Here is a 21,004-nt window from a genome sequence, read left to right as displayed (position 1 = left end):
AACAAAATAAGGCAACATACAGAGCAAAATAAAACAATGCGGAGACGACAAAGATTTATTCATTTATTCTCTGGGCTGGTGTAAAGAGAACATGGTTCAGTCAGCAGGGGAGGTGAGGAAGCTTCCTGTGGAGTTCTGTGCGTGGCCTATTAGCTTCCAAATGACTGCTGCAGTACCTCTCCTACAGACACATTTAGGCAGAGAAAACAACAAGGTACCTCATTTTGTTACTTCATCTACAATTTGCATCTTTTAGATATTTTAGTGCTGTTGCCACAAAATACATCAATAATACAAACTCTCTGGAAGTATGGCAAGAAACACCTTTGGGGATTTGTGATGAACCTATGGTCAATAAGGCTCACTTCATCTATAAAAGACCCTCAGTCCCTCAACATTTGTTCTGCATTTCAGGGCACTTGGTCAATGTATGGACTGGAGCAGCAGGAGACTGATGTGACCTTTAGATAATGGACCAGCAGGGAACAAAGTAGATTTTTTTAGTTTCCAACAGACCATGCTAGTTTATTGTTTTGGGAAAGCTGATGTCTCCACTGAGTGATTATATTGAGTTTATGTGAACATCACTCTCTTTATGCATCTATGGAAATACCTCAGGCAAACAGATTCTACCAGTCTAACTATAGCATATAGCTTCTGATGTGAGAGACTCAGCAGAAATGCTCACTTTTATAGATGGCACATCATTTGTAAACACAAGAGGGATAGAGAAACAGGTGGTGACAATAAGGCTTCCAATCCTTACTACAACCCTGCTGCGTAGAGTGCTGGTCTTACCTCTACATGCAATCCCAGTGCTAGTTTTTCATTTGCCTGGATCGATGCTTCTCAGCTTGTATATTCATCATGTTAAAGCTCTGACCTGCTTCTGTCTCTCACGCTCGAGTTCCATAGGAGGAGCTGTGTGGATGTAAGTCAGCAGACAAAGTGGGCTGCGAGCGCAGGCTTGTTGGTTTAGCCAGATATTCTTAACATGAACCTGCTCTCAACTTAAAGACACATCAGCAAAAGCATAAAGCAACAGCACCTTGAAAGAGAAGGGTTAGACATGTCAAGCGCTGCAATGCAAGTGTTTTATTTTTGGACTGCCTTCTCCAGTTTAAAATGTCATTGATGAGAGAGTTTAGAAATATCTAAAAAATAGAAGCTTTAGAGGACGGACCCCTAGTGTTTGACACACATTTTTAATATCCTGTATATGAATAATTTATTAATTCACAAAGTACACAGCATGATGAGAAACCCTCTTACTAAAAGGATCATCAAATTAAAACCCTCTTCCGATTAATAATATACAGGAACAGCACAACGCAAAGTTGATGCTTCACAGCATCGCTCTTGTCTCAAAGCCACTGTGTTATAATATGCTCATTGAAATCTATTCCTGTTAGTAATTTGGTCTCTAGTCCCAGTTCACATCTGAACAGCGCATTGTTTGTAGTACAGAAACAAAAAAAGGCTGTTAGAGCTAAACCCCTCCCGATGCTAAATACAAATAAGGTCCATGCTGGCCACAATCAATCCTGTTACCAGACTAGGCCAGGTGGGCTTCTGCTCTGTGGCCCCAATAGTCCGCCTCTCATTGAGCCCTTTCTCAATGCTTCGCCACTGATCTGCAGAACACCCCCCAAAAGAAGTCGGTTAGCTCCCCTGTCCATCAGTGAAATGCATACAGCAGCAGAAGGATGGTGCAGATGCCGATGACTCCTCCCAGAATTAATGAGTCCCGTCTCTTCCTCAAGTTGATCCGCTGTATTAGGTTATTGATGGCAGGGAAACGGTCTGAAGTAGGGGTCAGTTAAGGAAATACAGGGATACAGCAGATTGCAGACAGCAAGTATTATTCGTGGCCTATTACAATTTAGGCCTTACAATTCTGATGTTGGTAGATTACATTTAACAGTGTTAATAAATGATTTGTGTTTTTAGCTTAGGGAGTGTTCCATGACAAAGGTAATCTAAATGTAAAAACAGGGGAAATGTGCATATCCACAGTAGGCATATACCAATAAACCAATATTGCCCTGATACATTATGCAGCCCTAATGCATACATGCGCTTCTTGTAGAAATCAAGGATACTGGCCAGGGTGTTGACCCTGCTCTGTATAGACTTCAACCAACCTCGTTGGGAGGTCATGTTCTCCTTGGTTGCCATTGCAATGCTGTGGACAAAAATAAATAAATAAATAATTAAATAAAAACAGAAGATTTATTGGCACTGGTCCATCACAGCACATATGCACTTGAAGTGGTCAAAAAGTGCTCCGATCATCGCGTCAAGGCCAAGGGCACAGCAGCTGTCAGGACTGCAAACGCAGGAAAAAGTCCCTCAAAAACAGCAAATGTCTCTTTCACTAGGTTTAATTTCAGACAGGAAGGCAGAAGCTGCATTAATGTAATGCTCCAGAGACATTAGCCACACACAGCTAGAAACCAAAAGCATGCAGAAAAGTGACCAACCATTACATATCCATTTCCCTTGACACTGCAGAAAGTGAACACCTCATATTTTGGACAAATCAGAGGTTTTCCTGTAACAGCCATCATTTGTCCTAGCTTAAGTCACAGTTCATCCAAAAAAGAAAATCATTTACTCAAATTCATGTTATTCCAAAATTGTTTATGACTTACTTTCTTTCATGGATCACAAAAGACGAAGAATGCACTGTTCATTCTGTTCCATGATTAAAATGGAAACTGAAGCTTTCAAGCTTCAAAAAGGATGGGGAAAACCATAAAAGCATCATAAAATTGTCCATGTGTGTTGCATATTAGTGTCTTTTTACAAAGCCAAGAAGCTGAAAAGACAGTAATGGGAAGCACAAATGTGTAGGGTTGCTTTATAACGGAAAGAACATTACAAAGGTTTGGACCGAAATGAGGGTCAGTAAATTAGATTAATTTTTAGGTGAAATATCCCTTTAATGCATTTTAATTCTGTATTGTTGAATGCTGTAATTGCGCTGTTGGGTAGGTCCAGTCCCACCACTTATTTGTTTTCTTCAGCAGAGTCGTGCTTTCTTGTTCCTAGTGGAGAAGATTAAATTGCTTTGTGACACTACGGCTCACTCCAACTCCAACTCGGCAGGTTTGTGAGTGCAAACCAAAGCACTGGCACCCATTAAAGTCCTGTCCGCCCTACTCTGTGGAACAAAAGCCATCAGATATAGTTCGCCACAAGTGCTCAAGCAGACCCTACACCTCATTCATAATGAACAGGAGATCTTATCTATCACACCCACATAAAACAGACCTCAACCAGAATGTGTTTGAGGCAAAACCTGTGAAATTAGAGTTAGATGACAATTTTAAAGCAGTGTGCAATGCACTGACCACTGAGGTGCTAGTTTCTTGATCTCGGAGGATAAACCTCACTCACACAAACAAGGCATAAAGCACATTAATCAAAACAGTGCACCCTAAGGGAACAAAAAGTCTCTGGTGTTTTGTACTCCTAGGTGCCTACGGTCACGAACAGGGAGTTATTTTGATATAACCTGAGCTTTTGTGGTGACACCTCTATACAGGCCCTTTATCATCTGTTTAACTTTTGTTCTCAGCCCACACTCCTGAGCATCTGTACACCACGAAATGAAGAATACACAAGCTTAATCGGACCTCCTAAACATCATATTTAGGTGCATATTCTATATTATGACTTACAGCTATTGTTTGAATGTTACCTGCAAGGAGGTATACCTCTTAAAGTACTGCTTGTGACAGATGGAAGACCAATCTGACATCATTAAAAGAGAAACATGAGCGCCCACACTCCTCAGAGATCAGAGCTATGATGAAACATTAAACAATGAGATCTCATCTTGGTGGATCCTGGCTGTGGGTGGTACAAAGGGAAGGTAATGATTATAAGCAGCTGATATAGCATAATTTTTTGCTTGAATAAGACGGGGGATAAAAGAGCAGCATGGATCAAGAGCCGACTTAATTAAGCACCAGTGCCGGTTGCCAGCTGTGGGGTTCCCCTAGGTGCGGCAGTTAAAGTGTAGGCTTCTCTCATGTCCCAGCATAGATCTGCAGTGAGGGAAAAACGGTGGTGCCCAGCTACACAATATTCACTACTAAAGCAGCTCAGGAAGAAGGCAAAACTGGCAGATTCATGCAAATGACACTTTTCTGTTAGTTTCCCTTAAATGGGTAGTTCACCTAAAATCATTCATTTACTCACTCTCAAGTAGTTTCATACCTAAATGGCTTACTTTCTTCTGCAGAATTCATGAGAACATTTTTTTTTTTTTTGTTCATACAATTGAAGTCAATGGGGTCTAGAGTTGTTTTGGCCCAGAGTTATTATAATGAACTAAAAACTATTAAAAACATTCTAATTAATTGAAATAAGCCTGAAATATATAAAATATAATTATTCTAATTAAATTTTAATAATATTTTATAATTAAAATATATTATTTCATTTTTGAACCTTAGAGTCTAAATCCACTTGCAGTTCTACACTGTCAATATCAACTCAATGCAAAAGCAATGGGTCAGTTGTTTGTATCCCTTCATCGACTGAGATCTTCCTCCTTTAGTTCATGACCCTCGGAAAGCTCTTCTTTCAGAAGAGACCAGATATTTTAATAAAACAAATACAAATGGAAACTGTTGCCATTTATGAGGGTATATTCTGTGTAAGAAGTTTCTGAACTGTTTGTATGAAGTTAGACTCACCTTATTGTGTCATCAATAAGCCGATCTGAGCTGTAAGGAGACAAGAAAGGAAGAAGAAAGGCATTTAGTCAATGATAACCAGGTGAATTACTGGAGCCCTCTCTCATCTTTGAAAGTCAGGGAAAAGGAATCAATAAATGGCGACATGCAGTGAATGCCGATTACTTCACATGGACACCAGAATGTTTTTCAACAAATCTGATTTAATAAGCATTACAATACAGGACTATTATCAGCACTGGCTAAAAATATGTGGACACACAATGGACTACATCCATATGCATTTGCTGAACATTTACTTTCAAAACCAATTTTATACACCTATTAATAATGGGTGCAGTTGAAATAGCTAAATCTGTTCATCATGCGAGTCCATTTTTTGCCATGTAATGTACATCACATATACAAAACTACCTACAATTCTGCTTTAAAAATTCACACCTTAGCAGCAAAATGAGTAAATAACATCCCATTCGAGACTTAACAGACGATATTAATTGCAAATGGTGTGGGAAACAAATAGATTCACAGATCGTCACTGCAGTTATTGCTCAGAAAAGACAATTCTCTCATGTGTGAATGAAATTATCTTTCAGGAACAATACTTTAGTCTTGCATTACTGTCTATACTGGAATGTCTCATTCCTACACCATGGCCATTTTTCTTCCCGAAAAAGAGATGCAGGCCTGCAGGGTGGGAATGAAATTCTATGCTGGCTCAAAATCACATCCTCCGTCAATTTAGATGACAAAGTCTCAGGGCCAGAGAGACCTCAGGGGAAAGAAAGTCCTCAATTCCTAGACAAATGGTTTTCAGTGTGACAGAGAGCTCCAATTTTGATTACACGAGCAAAAATGAGATTGAAAATTCTCCTTCCGACGCCTATGAACTCTCTTTCTGTCTCTCTTTGTCAGCAGCGGCGAGAGAAGTCTGGCACACACAAACAGCAGCTGGGAGAATAGAGTCTAATGGTCCACATGCTGTTCAGCCCCACTACTGCAGAACAAGTCTCCGTCTTCACAGGCACATGAACACGTATCTTGGCTCCTGCTTATAAATGCTTTGAAGAAAGGAAAGGTGCAGCAAAACTGATGTGATGAGCTCTGCTCTGTCAAATGGCTGTCATCTTAAGAGCTTATGACTTTGATTGATCAAGAAGCCAAAACACTGAATTGGCAAAGACAAAGTATCAAGTTATCGGCTAGACTAATCATTATAAATTGTCCCAGTGGGCGCTAATGTTGCTGATTTTGCACAGTTTAGTTTGCAATTAGCGAGGTAAATATTTAGCATCCTGTGGGACTCGACTAAACAGGTTCCTTTACCATTATCTGCATTTTATCTTGCTAAATAATTAATAAGGCTTCCTTAAGCCTCATTAATCTACATCATCGGCATCAGACATACATCCACCTGGTTTCCTACACCAAAAATTAAATTCAAAGGAAATAAATCAGCTAGCGAGAAAGTTAGTGAGAGGTCAATGCAAAAACTTCTAGCAAATATACTCTGTCTTCCCATTAAAGCCTCATCCATTTCGAACTCAACAGCAGGGCTATTAGTTCAATTACATTAGCTAGTATCACACATGACTGCCAATCTGAAAATTACGGTGATACAATTTAGGTTTGTAAAGCTTTCAGCAGAGCTCGGGTTGCTGGCATACACATCTGGACTACAGGGAGTATTTTATTATGTACATGACAGTCCAATTGTTTAATAAATTGTTGATATGGAGGTTTAGAAGTTGTACACTACCATTCAAAAAGTTTAGGGGCAATAAGATTTGTTTTTGAAAGTCTTATATGCTCACAAAGGATGCATTCATTTGATTAAAAAAATACTATAAAATTTGTAATATTGTGAAATAGCATTATAATTTAAAATATATTTTTTATTTTAATCTATTACACAGCTCTTTGGAATTCTTGATTATGATTGGTCAGTCGTGACTTCCCGATAACCATTTGTCAGTAGCACTGAATAACATACTGCTCATCCGGGTATATTGCTCTCTCTCGTTTTTGTATAAAAGCAGCTGCAACTATCTTGTTATAATTAACGACTGTATTAAAAGTTAAATTGGAGGACTTCAGTATTAATAGTAGTGTAATAATGCTGCTGTGTTCATCTCCTTGCTATGATGACTGCTTTGTACACCATAATGGATTATAAAATAATAAACATTTTCATCTTAAATCAATACCTCTTTTTCCTATAATTATTTATGTGGTTTAAAGCGGTGTAATAAGTGGTATGGCTGTACCGTATTTCTTAAATGTGCATCTAATTTCAACTTGTTCATTTATCTTGGCTAAAAGATGCTTGCTAACGACTGTTTTCTTCACGGAAGTTTTGCGTACAGTGAGCTAATACCATATTTTGACTCAAATCAATATACCGTGTCCAATTATTTACTTGTGTGGGAAGTAGTGTAATCTGCTTTGTGCCGGGGTCCTGATCACCCTGTTGAAGTTTATTCTGCGATAAAAAAACAGATGCATGTAGTTTATTCCTAAAACATTATAAAATGTAGTTATTCCTGTAATTCCATAGTTGAATTTTCAGCAGCATTTCCTCCAGTCTTAGTGTCACATGAATCATGATCCTGTGTGTTTAATATTTTTGTGGTAACCATGATGCCTCAAGATACTTTGAAGAAGTTCAAAAGAACAGCATTTATTTGAAATAGAAATCCTGTGTAACATTATAAATGTCTTTACGGTCATCTTAGATAAATTTACAGTGTATTAGCTAAATAAGAATATAAATTTCTTAAAAGAAAGAAAAAACAAAAACATTTGCACAGAAATGTATATTCCAAATACTAATTTAAAGTGATTATCTATTCATCCCAGGAATCATACCCTGAACAGTGTTGTTTGGAAATGATGCTTAACCCACAACAGCCCCCCCTTCACCTGAGAAATACACAAGAGATGTATAAATGGCTTGGTGTATGGTCCTATTCCACAGGGCCCAATAACCAACCCCTTACAGACACACACACAGAAATGTGTGTCATACCCCATAGCCCCCTTGAGGCTTGCGTTTCAAGAAGTGCTCAAAGCAAACAATGTGCTCAGCATTTTATTTGCCAATTAGGATTGATACTGATAATGTTTCAGAGAAAAGACAAAAAGCAAAACAAAGCAGTGAAGTCATTAGAACATTGTCTCCAGGGTTGAAGTACAAATACATGTATGAACGAATCTGACCTCCTGATGACTATGCCTGGGATCAGCTTTGCCTTCTAAACTGAGCTAATATCTAATTGTCCAAGAAAAATGCAAACCTTTAACTTAAAAAGAAATAAACTAATCAAAATTAATCTTTCAATCTATTAAACATTAATTTATGCAAACACATGCAGCACATAGCTGGTACTGGACTGACGCACAGCCTTTCAGGGTAAGCCATTTCCTGAGCTGCTTAATGGGTTCAGGCATCATATTGATGTATTTGATATATTTAAATTTATCTCAGAAATGTGCATAAATAACAGTCTAAGCTTTAACACAGACTACAGTTAAGACCTACAATTCATGAAAAAAAAAAATCAATACTTAAATTTACTGCTTGCCAAAATACTGCATATTAAAAAAATATTTGTCTAGCAAATATGCGAATGAGAAAGATAGTTAATTTTATTTATTTTTTTACTTAAACTTCAGACACAAAAATGATAAGATGTGATAGTATGTACCGTTCATTTCTGTGAAGGAGTTCAAACTGTAATTTTCACGAATGGATTCAAAACTCTAGGTTAATGATCCATTTTTGTGTCATCACTCAAATATTGAAGAAATTCTGCATTTATTAAAAAGCAAAATAAGTTATTGTTGTTTGAAATATATTATTATTTATTCAAATGAAGTTCAAACTGAATGGTGCTAAACTCCAAATATAATGTTAAACTAGACTTTTAATTAATTAATATAAAGAGGCTGGAAGATGTCTATCAAAACACATATACAGCACACCTGTATGGAGCCGTGGACAGCTGACATGGGGTGACCGTGCTGATTTTACCCATCTGTCACCAGGCTTGCGCTATAAAATGTGCATTGCTGCATCTGGGAGGGGCGTCAAGGTCTAATTATTTCTGTGTTTTTATAGGCTGAGACAAGCCCTGGATTTAGCTGAAGGATTTACTGTAGTTCTGTATTGGCTGTGAGGCAGACGGGCAACAGAAAGATGTCAGGGTCTGGCGCAATGTATGAGACACAAAAGCTCCACTGGTGGAGAAAACTATCCCTAAATTTTGGTTTCTGCAGTCATTAATGGGTACATTAACATAAAGGTAATTTAAAACCATTCTTCCTTTACCTCTCACTGTCTTTGTCACCTTCAGCCTCAATGTTTTCTGCAAAACTTTTTACTTACAGCTAAGAACAATTATTTTGGTTCTCACTAGAATGCATCAGTGCAACTAAATGCAGTATGCTTCTGGTACTAATACTCTGAAACAATCTAGTAATGTCAACATCAGTAAAGGTATGGACACACTGACTCATTCTTTATTAGTGGGGCTTGCTTTATCAAAACATCACTATTAGTATTGCTCTGAATTTTTTTTTTTTTTTTTTTTTTAATTAAATCCTTAACCATTCTAACCCAAAGTTTTGGCACATAACCTCAATGTTTGTGTTATGGACATGAAAAATAACTTTAAATCATGTGGCTGTAAATTTGCCTGGACAGGCAAATTCTAAAATTGTGGTTCTGAAGTTTTTAATAGCAAACATCACTCACATGTGTCTAGATTTACATTTGTTTTTTCCCCAGAATAATAGTAAATTCATCAAAACTTTGAAACAACAAATGACAAACAAGAATTAATAAAAACAAATTATTATTATTATTAATTAGTTTACTATAATTAAATATGCATATATATAATAATAACAACATATATTTTTGTGTGCATATATATATATATATATATTATATATAAAAATATAAAAAAGAAAACCTAACTTATTCAGCAAGTGTACATTTAATTAATCAAAACTGACAAAAGTGGGTGAAATTCCAAACATTTGATTCAAGGAATCCTAAAAAAATAAAAAAATAAAAATGCACGGCTGTGTCTTTTTTCCCCCATTAGTAATAATAAGAAATGTTTCTTAAGCACCAAATCATTATATTAGAACTATTTTTGAAGGAAACTGGAGCTAAAAATTCAGATTTTGCCATCACATGAAGAAATTACAATTTAAACTTGATTAAAATAGAAAACAGTTATTTTAAATTGTGATAATATTTAGGAATATTACTGTTTTATTAAGATTTTGGTTTTGAGTAAAATGTATGGTAAGCATAAGAAAATTCTTTCAAAAACAAAATTTTATGAAAAAAAAAAAAAAAAAAAAATTCACACCAGCTCCCTGACTTTTGAAGGGTATTTGTATGAAAACACAATTTGTGTCTACAAAACTAATTTCAAGCATTGAAATAATATGGATCAAAGGTCAGAAAAAAAAAAAATCCTGAGGTGTGTCCAAACTTTTGACTGGCAGGGTACATCTACTGAACATCCACCTTGTCATTACAGGGCAGATGTAAGGTTGACATATGCAGCATGAATACCCCATGCTCCACCAGACAGCTGCTGCCATGCAGTCCATTTTAAGCCGTGGAAGAGGTGGGAAGTCCCGTCCTCTAAAGAGCTGCTCTAAAAAACCAAAGCTAGGCACTGGACATTTAACATGGGCTTAAAATGAGGAAATATACTTAAATGAGTCCTCATCATCAGTCATGAAGCCAGTCTTGCTCTTTTTCCCTGAAGCTGGCACAGAGAGGAATCTTGCTGTCTCATCAGAAAATCCACCTCATTGTTATTGGCCGACCTATGCGAGGCAAGATTTATACCCCAGCTCCACAGAGCTGACAGAAGGAGAATGTGAGAGACGTCTGAGCCCCAGGCGGGTGAGCTCCATCTGCTGGATCCTTCATTCATGGAACTACAGGTGGAGATGTTACCTTTGATATAGATAATATGTTAGTATTATAATGAGCTAGAAGAGAGAGCTCATCGGCCAGAAAAACAATAGTTGTTCAGCTCGTGTTATCAAGTCTAATCTGGCCATAACTTTCCAATGACATGGCATGACGTTCGAGTTTTCTGTCTCCCAATACCACAGAGAGCTAGCGAGAAAAACACTGTGGGCTTGATAATGGAACTACAAAAGCTTTTGGCACAGGTTTCTCATTTAATGATGTGCTTTGTTCCAGTCGCACCATGATGAGTGTAGCAGAAATTAAGACTCGAGGTCATTTGCTTTTTGCTAAACTAAATTTATCATTTGTACTTTGATCTGTTTCATTGTTTTTGGTGGGAAAGTCGCCATACTGAATCCCCGCATCCAGAGAGCTAGAGAGAGAGAGAGAGAGAGAGAGAGACTCTTCTAGATGAGCTAATGGACTGTTGCTGTACAGGCACAATTCAAATGCATTTCCAATGCAATAAATAAATGGACATCTTGGAAGCCCTACAATGCTCTGATCCCAAGTGTCCACCTTAAGTACAAAAACAATTTCCTACAATATAATAACAGCTTTAAAAATGGAATCAGGGGATTCCAAGGCATAATGTAATTGTATTTAAAAGTCTTAAGATGTGAGCAGAGAACTGATCAGCAACCAGTGGGGGGCATAAGGAAGCGTAAATTCTTACACACAAATCCAAAACAAAGAGAGAGGAGCATTTTGTTAAGAATTTAGAACAAGGTGTCCTTGTTATAGTGTAATTACACTGTTGTTACAATGTAATTACACAAATTAAAGTACTTAGTAATCAATTAACAAAATACACTTATTATATGGTTAGTGCAAGGGATTGGTTTAGAGTTAGTTGCTTAATTAAACATCATACATAATTTACTGTTATTACTACAGTATAGTGAGCACATAAGTGCAACAAGGATTCAAAAAAAAAAAGTTACTAACTTTTTAGTTGCTTATCTTAGAAATAGCCAAATCAGAGCCCAAAATTAACACTTACTATGCACCAAATGCAAGTAAAAACTTGAACCACTTCAATCTGCTTTTTGCTTTCAAAACACCCTACATAATACCACAACACACTGTACTACATGGTATAATTTAAATATACTGTATATAGCATAATAATAGGCACAGTGCTTACTAATATAAATTAAAAATGGCACTTCACGTACTAATATAAATTAAAAATGGCATTTCATGTTAAAAAGTTTACCAAGCCATATGCTAATCAAATTCTGAATATGACTTTCAAAGACTCTCATTAACCTGCTAGCTGCATCTGATAGGAGTGGAGACGGGCCAAAACTCACACAGGCATGACTGCAGAGTCCTTCTGTCTCCACACACACACACACACACACTCACAGAGCTGTGAGTGAAAACCAAGCCTCCCTGCTTGCCCTGTGCTCGTGTCTCAAGAAAGAAATGTGCTCAGCACTTCAGATTTAGTGCTATGCAAGGAGAGTAAGAGGGACGTGACAAACTGCAAATATTAGAAAGCTACAGTTAGGGAAAACTGCAGAACCAATTATGTATGTGCTTCATTTGTAAATTTCTGTAAATAAAATAAATCTATATCTATATCTGTAGGATATTTTTATGCACACTTAATGCATTGTGTGTTCAAAAAATGAAGTTTTTTAAAATTACATACTTTACAGACCATAAAAACTATTCGTACACATACTAATCTCCTGTCTTTCTAAAAGAAAGAGATGAATGTTAAGATATTCTTGGATCAACCCAGACTTAAAGCCTGTGTATTTTCAACCAGCTGTGAATAAGAGGAGCTGACCTGTGTAATTGCTTTAAGTCTGCTTTGGATATAAACAACACTAATATGGCCAGACATTTCCAGTAAATGTATAATCTAGAGATGCCTGTTCTTCATGCTCTTTGCAGGCAGCGTTCCTGTCATATACACCATATCAAACAAGACTACTGAAGAACAAAAGTCCTGCCATGCCTCCTGTAGGATTATTCTTTATAATATAATCTGATAAGGTTTCTTTTTAATAGAACCTTCCAAATGTGTGAGCATCACAATTGAAGCAGCATGATAAGAACCAGTTTTAGTCTTCAGGTCATAAGGTCCTAAGTTATTTAGACCTACTTTAGTCAGCAGGATACTTAATGATTATAAGTCTTCTAAAGGAGCGAAATAGAACAAAAAACATTTTGAGAAATGTAAAAAAGCTCTTTAGAACAGCCATATTTCCTGTAACAAGATAGCATTGTATTATTGCTTACTTTTTTCTCATCGGATCTTCCCTTATTTGCCTGAGTAGTTGTCTGCAATGTGTTTCCACAATCTCCCTCCCTGTTTTCTCTGAGTGCTCAATGTAATCTATGAGTCAGACTGTCATGGCTGTTAATGTCTTTAAATGGCATTCCTGATGGCATCGACTTCAATTACTGTTTACACTGGAATGGGCTCGAGCAATAACACCAAAGATTACTTCCTCTATGAGAGCCAAGAAGGATGTGAAAGGAAGATGAGGAGACAACCACAGCCCAAATCGTACATACAAAGCTCTTGTGATCTTGCAACGTATGGATGTACAGTACGTCAACAATACTACTGGTATGATATTCTGGATCATATTCTATCATAGATAAATGTACGATATAGTTACCACAGTTTCTAAAAAAGAAAAAGGAAAGAAAAGACAACAGAAAGTAGTGCAAATGTTAACAGAGTAAATGTGATAAAGTGTCTATGCCCTGTGTTTGCTCCCCAGCAGACTCTGGTGTGAGGCACTGAGCTGAGAGAAGTAAGGGCACACTGATGCTGAGAAACAAAGTGGGCATGTGGCCAGGACTGCAGGCAGATAGAGGCACACATACACACTCAGCATTCAGCCAGCTTACAGTCTCAACTGTGCCAATTATGACTCTGCACATGAGGAGCAGGTCAATGGAGAGACTCTGCAAGTCTATATAGCAAAACAGTAACCACCCATTTTTTCAGTTCCGCAAGTATTTTTCCAATTTATAAGCCCTACAGGAATTTCAAAAAAAAAAAAAATCCTGTTAATTTATAGTCATTGCACATTAAATACTGCATAAGAACAATATACTTTATATTTCACCTAACAGTTTGCAATATTTCGCAAAATATTCATATATACACTACCGTTTAAAGGTTTGTGGTCAGTAAAATGTGTTTCTGAAAGTTTTCTGTTTTCTATTGTAATATATTTTTAATTATACTGTATTCCTGTAATGGCAAAGCAGCCATTACTCTAGTCTTCAATGTCACATGATCCTTCAGATTTTTATTATCATCAATGTTGAAAATTGTGTTGCTTCAAGTTTCAAGACTTTTGAATGGTAGAATATACAAATACATGGCTTTACAAGGAATTCATCTATTAAAAATCTTAAAAAATAAAGTTTGTATAAGCCTTGTTCCACAAATTGCAATTTACATTCACTTATTAAATTAAATTAAGAACAGTCCTTCATAAGCAAGTATGTTCAATCCCAGAAGTTAAACTTTCATTTGAACTTGTTTATCCAAGCTTTCCTTAGGCAATAATCAATCCACATGAGCCTTTAAGCATGTGAGTGTAATATTCATCTCTGTCACTGGTCTCTTTTACTTACCTCTGGCAAACTGATACACTGAGGCTTTGCTATGTAACAAATGACCCAGAGCAAATGATCTGTCAAATTCTTTACCACAGCCCATTGATTCATTTTAACGTTTTAAAACCAGTGCGAATTTTACATCCTTTGTTATACCAAATCGCCCCGTGCCTACATGAGCAGTCGGGGCAGTCGCTTACGATGACTCCACAAATTTAAGTCATCAATTTGACACAGAACAGCACAAGACAGACAAGCGGCCTTGCTGAGTTACTGATGAATGAGAGTGTGTCTATTAAAGGTAACCTTCCTCCATTCCTCAGACAAAGTGGCTGTGATACTGTGAGTGGATGACAGAGTGCTACACTTTGAGCGTCTTATTCTCTCCCTTTCACCTGAATGTGTCACTTCACTGAATGTGGGCACCTCTGAAGTTTGCTTCCTCTCTTCAATCATTGACAAACTCTGGATTGACTAGAATTGCACCACTATCTTTATTGATCTATTAGTTGTTGTGTTGATCTCATTAAAAAGGGTTGAAATGAAGATATAGTACATAGAGTATGTAGAGCTAAACATATAATTGAAATAAAACCCGAAATCACAATACGGCTTAGTGCGATTATCTAATTGCTAAGGGCTGCAATTTAATTAAATAGATATATGCACTGTGAGTTACAGAGTGAAGCACAGCATTGTGTTCAATTACACGCATACTTCCAGTGCTTTCAGGGTCTGGGAGCAGATTGGTTTGCAGTTCTACACAAACTGGATCATTGCTTGTAACATGTATGCCTCAAACAACTCCCCAAACTTATAAACTGGCTGTGGTCAACAAAAGAGAAGCTTAAGTGCTTCCTGTAGTTTTTGGGGTTGCCAGAAAGCTCGATGATTTAACATTAGAAAATAAAAGGAACACATCTATATAATAATTTTACTGTTGTACTGTAATGAATAAAATTATTATTATAACTATAATAATATTAGAAATTACAAAATTTTGGCCAAAATTTGCAGACCTACAAACAAGCACACCAAACCTGGAGTTTAAAAAAATGCATTTTTAATCCATGTGTACCATGTGAATTTCCTTCCCATTAAAGAAAAACTGGCAAATGTAAAATGATTATTTCATCATTTCTTTTGTGATTATTTTCACAATTTTCAAAAATTGTGCTACTGTGAATTTCGTCAAGTAGACAGCAGAAGACGAAGGGTCTTACTTTCTCAGGTGCTCGTGTTCTTTCAGGAAGAGCTCTGTCCGTCTGTTATTCACCCCCGAGCCGCTCTTGTATGTCCTGACAAGAGAAAAAAAATTAATCAACAATTAAACAGAAACATGCAATCACCATGATTCTAGAGAAAGTCTGGCACTTCAGATGAAGTGGGGGTTGGGTTAATATTGAGGGTTTCTCTTCATCCTGTGCCATGCACAATTTCTCTCTCACAGAGAGCATTTAGTGTAAATAATGAATGAATACAGTGCTGGGAAGAACAGCCCTTTCCCAAGAGTTCATCAAGAAAATGAAAGGCAAAAACACCCCCTCTGCTCTGTGCAACACCAGCTATGCTTTTCTAAACACACCCACTGGCCTGACAGCACAAATTAAAACAAATCTCCTTCTCTGATGGGAGAGTTTATGAGGGTGGGAAATGGCAGCCTGAACGACAACCTCGTCTGAACTAGGCTCCACCCTCTGGTGGGATTTCTATGTACCTATTGTAAACAGACTGATGTAGAAGCGATATTAATTCAGTTTCTATGGGATTACACCTGCCTGCTGGTCAAATCAACTGTCAGTCCACACCAATCAAAACGACAGGGTGCCGAAAGCCAACTTAATCATTCCAACAAGGTTTTAAAGGGCAGTGCATTAAATCACACAGAGGGCTTTGTCATTTCTGCCTGCTGACATTTCTATAGCGCTGAGCTGCTGATCGATGGGGAGCCCAGTAACAGGAAAAGCACAGCAGGCACGACACGCACCGTACAAACTCAAGAAGTGAGGCTTTAGTGGTGGCCCGGGTGAAACTAGAACCTTCACAGTCAGCACGAGAGAAAGTAACTGCGTATGAGCGCGCAAGAAATGCTCTACAGTGGTTGGCAAATCCAGCAGGGTGTTACAAAAGGTGCACCATCGCCATCTGGGGGTAAATATGAACATTACACCTTGTGTGAATGAATGATTACCACTTTCTACTACACTATTTTTCAGAATAATATATTAAATCATCAGGATGTTGACTTTAACAAACTACATTGACAAACACTTAGTAAAAATCTTAAAACAGATCATGTCTGTACAATAATCAATACATTTAACAATAGTGGGATTCAGAAAATATGATCTATCAACAAGACGTACTACCATTCAAAATTTTGGGGTCTGGAAGATTTTTTTTTTAATAGAAATTTATATTTCTATTCAGCAAGGACACATTAAACTGCTCAAAATTGCCAGTAAAGACATTTATAATGTTAATATAAAATATTTCTATTTCAAATAAATGCTGTTCCTTCTATTCATCAAAAAACTGTGAAAAAAATGTATCACGGCTTCCACAAAAATCTTAAGCAGCACAACTGCTTTCAACATTTATAATAATCAGAAATGCTTTCTGAGCAGCTAATCAGCATATTAGAATGATTTCTAAAGGATCATGTGTGATTAAATTACATTTTAAAATTTATTATAATAGTAAACATTTATTTCAAAACATTACTGTTTTTACTGTATTTTTGATCAAATAAATGCAGCCTTGGTGAGCACAAGAGACTTCTTTCATAATAATTGTTTAAAGATCTTACAGACTCCAAATTTTGAACAGTAGTAAAACAACATATGTTCAGGTTATTAATAATCAGAATGTTTATATATATATATATATATATATATATATATATATATATATATATATATATATATATATGTTATACTTAATTTCATCAGAGTACTGATTGATCAGGTCAAATCTGTGCAACATTCTAAGAGTAATCCACTCAAATTGATGGTCAAGTGAATAAAATCTGCCGAGGTGCTGTTCTCTACTCTGGGTAAACAAGTTTATTGCTGGTCAGGTGAGTGGGAGGCAGCTAAACATGAGGTAGAGAGGGACCTAGTCCTAACTCACAAAGTAAATACAGGCTTTATAAATACAGTGCTGTGAGAGATGGACTGAGCTTAAATCTAACCCTGACAGTCAGTTTATTTAGACAAAAAAAAAAAAAAAAAGTTCAATAGCAACTGCAAGGAGCAGTATGGAGTTTTTCTCATCATATATGGGACCACAACTATTTCAAGGTGCACAAATTAAATAAGCAGCCCATAGAGGTGCTAGAGCATTGCGGCTCAGATCAATAAGTCATTATCTAGCCCTGCAGTCACGATCTCAGGGTTACAACCAGAACCACGTCAAATCTGTGACTGCAGAACTCCACAAAATGCTTGCACGGACTTCACGTATTTGTTTATTAAATAAACTAAAATAAGAGTGTGTTATTACCATATCAGTTTAACATATTTTTAAATCCATTCAGAAGAATTCTTTCCTCCACAACCAGCGCAGAAAATGTGAGAGAAAAAAAAAGGCCTGGATTTAACAAATTTTTATGCTTTGCTCTGGGATGAAACAGCATGGAGGAATAAAGACCAGACTGACAGCTTAAACTGTAAGCAGAAACCATGTTTTTGGAGAGAACTTTCATTCCATATAGCTTTCATAATCTGGGGGGCTTATTTCAGTTATTCTGATTTACTGTCACTTGATTTGGTTTCCAAAAGCAAAATTACCATAGCTCAAGCTCAGTCACTGTGGCAACTTATGCTGAGAAACCAACCCGGTCAGGAGCAGGCTAACTGTCAGGCTAAACTGAGATCCTCTAACACTGACCAATAGGAACACATCAATATTGTGAACTTAAATTGTTGTTTATGAAACTGCTTTAGTTCCGATTGATTTGTTAGGTTATTTCAAGTCAGGTTTTGGACTTTAATCCCTGCTTTTCTTAGCATCTTTTATGACACAGCCCCCGGGTTAACTACACATTAGATGGAATCAATCTTCATAAACTTTTTGGTTTCAAAAGGAAATTAAAGAGAAAACTCACTCAATGTCTTTTCTCACAGATCCCATGAGATCCTCTCTCTCCCTGATTGCCATGAAGTTTGATTTGGTTTTATGAAATTCATGTGTGTAGTCCTACAGAAGGAAAATAGAGATGAAGGGGTTATAAATAACAAGCAAGGTCAGCAATATTGATGTCAAATACAGGAAGTGCCCTTTCATCTTGAAAATACAGTCTTTTTTTCAAAAGTTTGGGGTTGTTATTTTTTTTATCTTTATAAACATAAAAAAAGTATTTTATGCTCACCTAGGCTGCATTTACTTGATCAAAAATGCAGTAAAAACAGTAATATTATGGAACATTACTACGTAGCTGTGTTCTATTATAACATTTTATGTAATTTATTCCTCTGGTCACAAAGGCGAATTTTCAGCAGCCATTACGCCATCCTATATGATCCTTCAGAAATCATTCTAATATGTTGATTTGGTGCTCAAGACACATTTCTTCTTATTATTATTATCAATAATTAGAAAATTTAGCTGCTTAATATTATTGTAGAAACTGGTATACAGTTTTTCCCAGGATTTTTTAAGTAAAATAAATAATAATAATAATAATAATAATTATTATTATATATATATATATATATATATATATATATATATATATATATATATATATATATATATATATATATATATATATGAAACAAATATTTTGTAACAGCATGCATTTTTACTGCCACTTTGAATCAACAATGCATTCTTGACAAATAAATGTATTAATTTCTTTTAAAAAAGAATTATTACATAAACATACATAAATACCTTACAGACCCCAAACCTTTAAACAGTAGTTTAATATTCATGTATATAAATAGTTGGGCATATTATAATTATAAATGATAAGAAACTCACCTGTAGGATGTCTCTGTGCCTCTGGAGAGTGTGCATTAGAGCAGCATTCAGAGACGTTACTCCCGGTGTGCTCGTATACTCAGCCATCTTATCATTCACCCCTGTAAGCTTTAAAACACAGGAACAAAGTGAAACAAAACCATTAGTAAATCATCTAATTAATAGTGTAAAATAAATAAATTCAAATTCAATTGTGTACTTATTTATTTGCATACTTATTTACTTTTTTATTTCTCTTATTTGTTTTCATTTATTAGTATTGTATATACTGAAATAAATACCCTGCTCTTTAAAAATCTGTTATTGACCACTTAAAAAAAACACTCTTATCAGTCAATACATAGTTTAATATACATGAGGAGCAGTTTGGGAGACTATAAAGAAAACATAAAGCACCTAATATTGGTACATTTCTGAGTTCTTACCTTCGCAAGCAGCTGCTCAATCTCCACTGACATGGTCTCAAACATTCTGTCCTGAGTGGAGTTGGAGAGCAGAGGTGTTGTATCCGAACTATTGAACAGAGAGAGAACAGAACAGTGTATTACAGCCATAATCTTTATAATGTGATTTAGAAAACATTACAATTCCTTCGATGAGGTACAGTGGCATCACACCTGTCTCCTCTACGGCCGTCCCGAGAGCTGCTGTAACTGGTGCACAGCTTACTGAAGGACACCAGCTTCAGGTCCAGCTCATTCTCCAGCTGCCTCGCCTGCTTCCGCAGGTCTGTCAGAATGCAATAAAATATAATTACATTCAGTAAATTATTTCAGTGGTTATATACATTCAAAAATATAAGACAGCATCTCCAGAGTTAGTGGCAGTTTACATTTACACCAGAAAATGTTATACACAGCATATAACTGACGACTTAAGTCGGTAGTTATTTATGCTTATAAAAGACAAAACATTCATAATTAGACTACCTGTTCGTTGATAGTTCAAATTTATTGTCACAGCCTAACAAAAAATAAAATCTTGTTCCAGCTTCATATACAAACATCTGCTTAACTTTTTGACAGCTTATATATGTTTGTGTTACATACATCAAATACAGAAAGTCTGTATAAAATGAAAAGCATCTGACAAATGTTTAAAGTAAGAGATATGAAAGATGTCTCGCTGTTTTCCTCAGGTTTTTGGGCTAATCGGAAGCACTGACGTTTCTACGGACTAGCAAGCTAATGCTAACGGCAATAGTTAACGGGGAAACCTGACAGCGTTTTCATGGAAACGTCGCCAAAGACTGTTCAGAACAAGGAATTGGCGTGAGCTGTCACAAAGCGCAATAAAGCTTTTGGTCGAGCGGAATTTGTAACGCTTTGTCACCTCACCTTCCCAATAGTTGCTGTTTCCTCCTGCCATCTTTGTTGTTCAACGTCATCCGCGGTGGTGCTGGCTAGAACAAGAGCACTTCTCTGCTCTCTGCGCGCGCGCTCCGGCATCACAGCGCACTCACGCGGTGTGCGGGAGAAACACTCTCCTTTGGCATTCTCATTTCCCTGTATTTTATCTTTACTGAAAACATAGTTCAAATATACAAGCACATTAAGTTTAACACTCTGGCCCTCTTTGGTCATTTTTGACCGAAACATTTTATATTTTGAAATGTAAAAAATCTTAGCTTCATCGGAATGAGATGACACTTGGTGACTTTTGTCACATTAGCAATATGAACACAAAAAAATCATGGACATGATTCGGA

General features: G+C 36.5%; 1 protein-coding gene across 4 annotated transcripts; it reads right to left on the bottom strand.

The window, feature by feature from the left end:
• Positions 1–50: 50 nt before the first annotated feature.
• On the bottom strand, positions 51–20,773 carry gosr1 (golgi SNAP receptor complex member 1). 4 transcript variants are annotated; one of them, XR_009266083.1, is made up of 10 exons: positions 20,634–20,773; positions 19,914–20,025; positions 19,722–19,809; positions 19,297–19,404; positions 18,419–18,510; positions 15,534–15,608; positions 4,710–4,739; positions 2,103–2,185; positions 325–1,803; positions 51–181 (listed from the first exon to the last, which is right to left on the bottom strand). XR_009266083.1 is itself a non-coding variant. In XM_058744852.1 (9 exons), the coding sequence occupies exons 1-9, from the start codon at positions 20,662–20,664 to the stop codon at positions 1,679–1,681; spliced, it is 744 nt and encodes a 247-aa protein (XP_058600835.1). In that variant the 5' UTR covers positions 20,665–20,773; the 3' UTR covers positions 51–1,678. The 4 variants fall into 4 exon arrangements, 1 of the variants encoding a protein (XP_058600835.1); XR_009266084.1 differs by having other exon boundaries at positions 51–461; positions 799–1,803; XR_009266085.1 differs by having other exon boundaries at positions 799–1,803.
• Positions 20,774–21,004: the final 231 nt, after the last annotated feature.

Source organism: Onychostoma macrolepis, chromosome 15 (genome assembly GCF_012432095.1).
Source record: "Onychostoma macrolepis isolate SWU-2019 chromosome 15, ASM1243209v1, whole genome shotgun sequence".
In the NCBI taxonomy this organism is placed as follows: domain Eukaryota; kingdom Metazoa; phylum Chordata; class Actinopteri; order Cypriniformes; family Cyprinidae; genus Onychostoma; species Onychostoma macrolepis.
This window is presented reverse-complemented; position numbering and strand designations above follow the sequence as displayed.

Bases quoted from the DNA above. Each gene is read 5' to 3' on its own strand.
- gosr1 (XM_058744852.1), bottom strand. From the start codon at position 20,664: ATGGCAGGAGGAAACAGCAACTATTGGGAAG. The intron at 20,026-20,633 runs GTGAGGTGACAA...GCATTCTGACAG, and splicing joins AAACAGCAACTATTGGGAAG to ACCTGCGGAAGCAGGCGAGG. The intron at 1,804-2,102 runs GTATCCTTGATT...CCCCTACTTCAG, and splicing joins CAGGGTCAACACCCTGGCCA to ACCGTTTCCCTGCCATCAAT.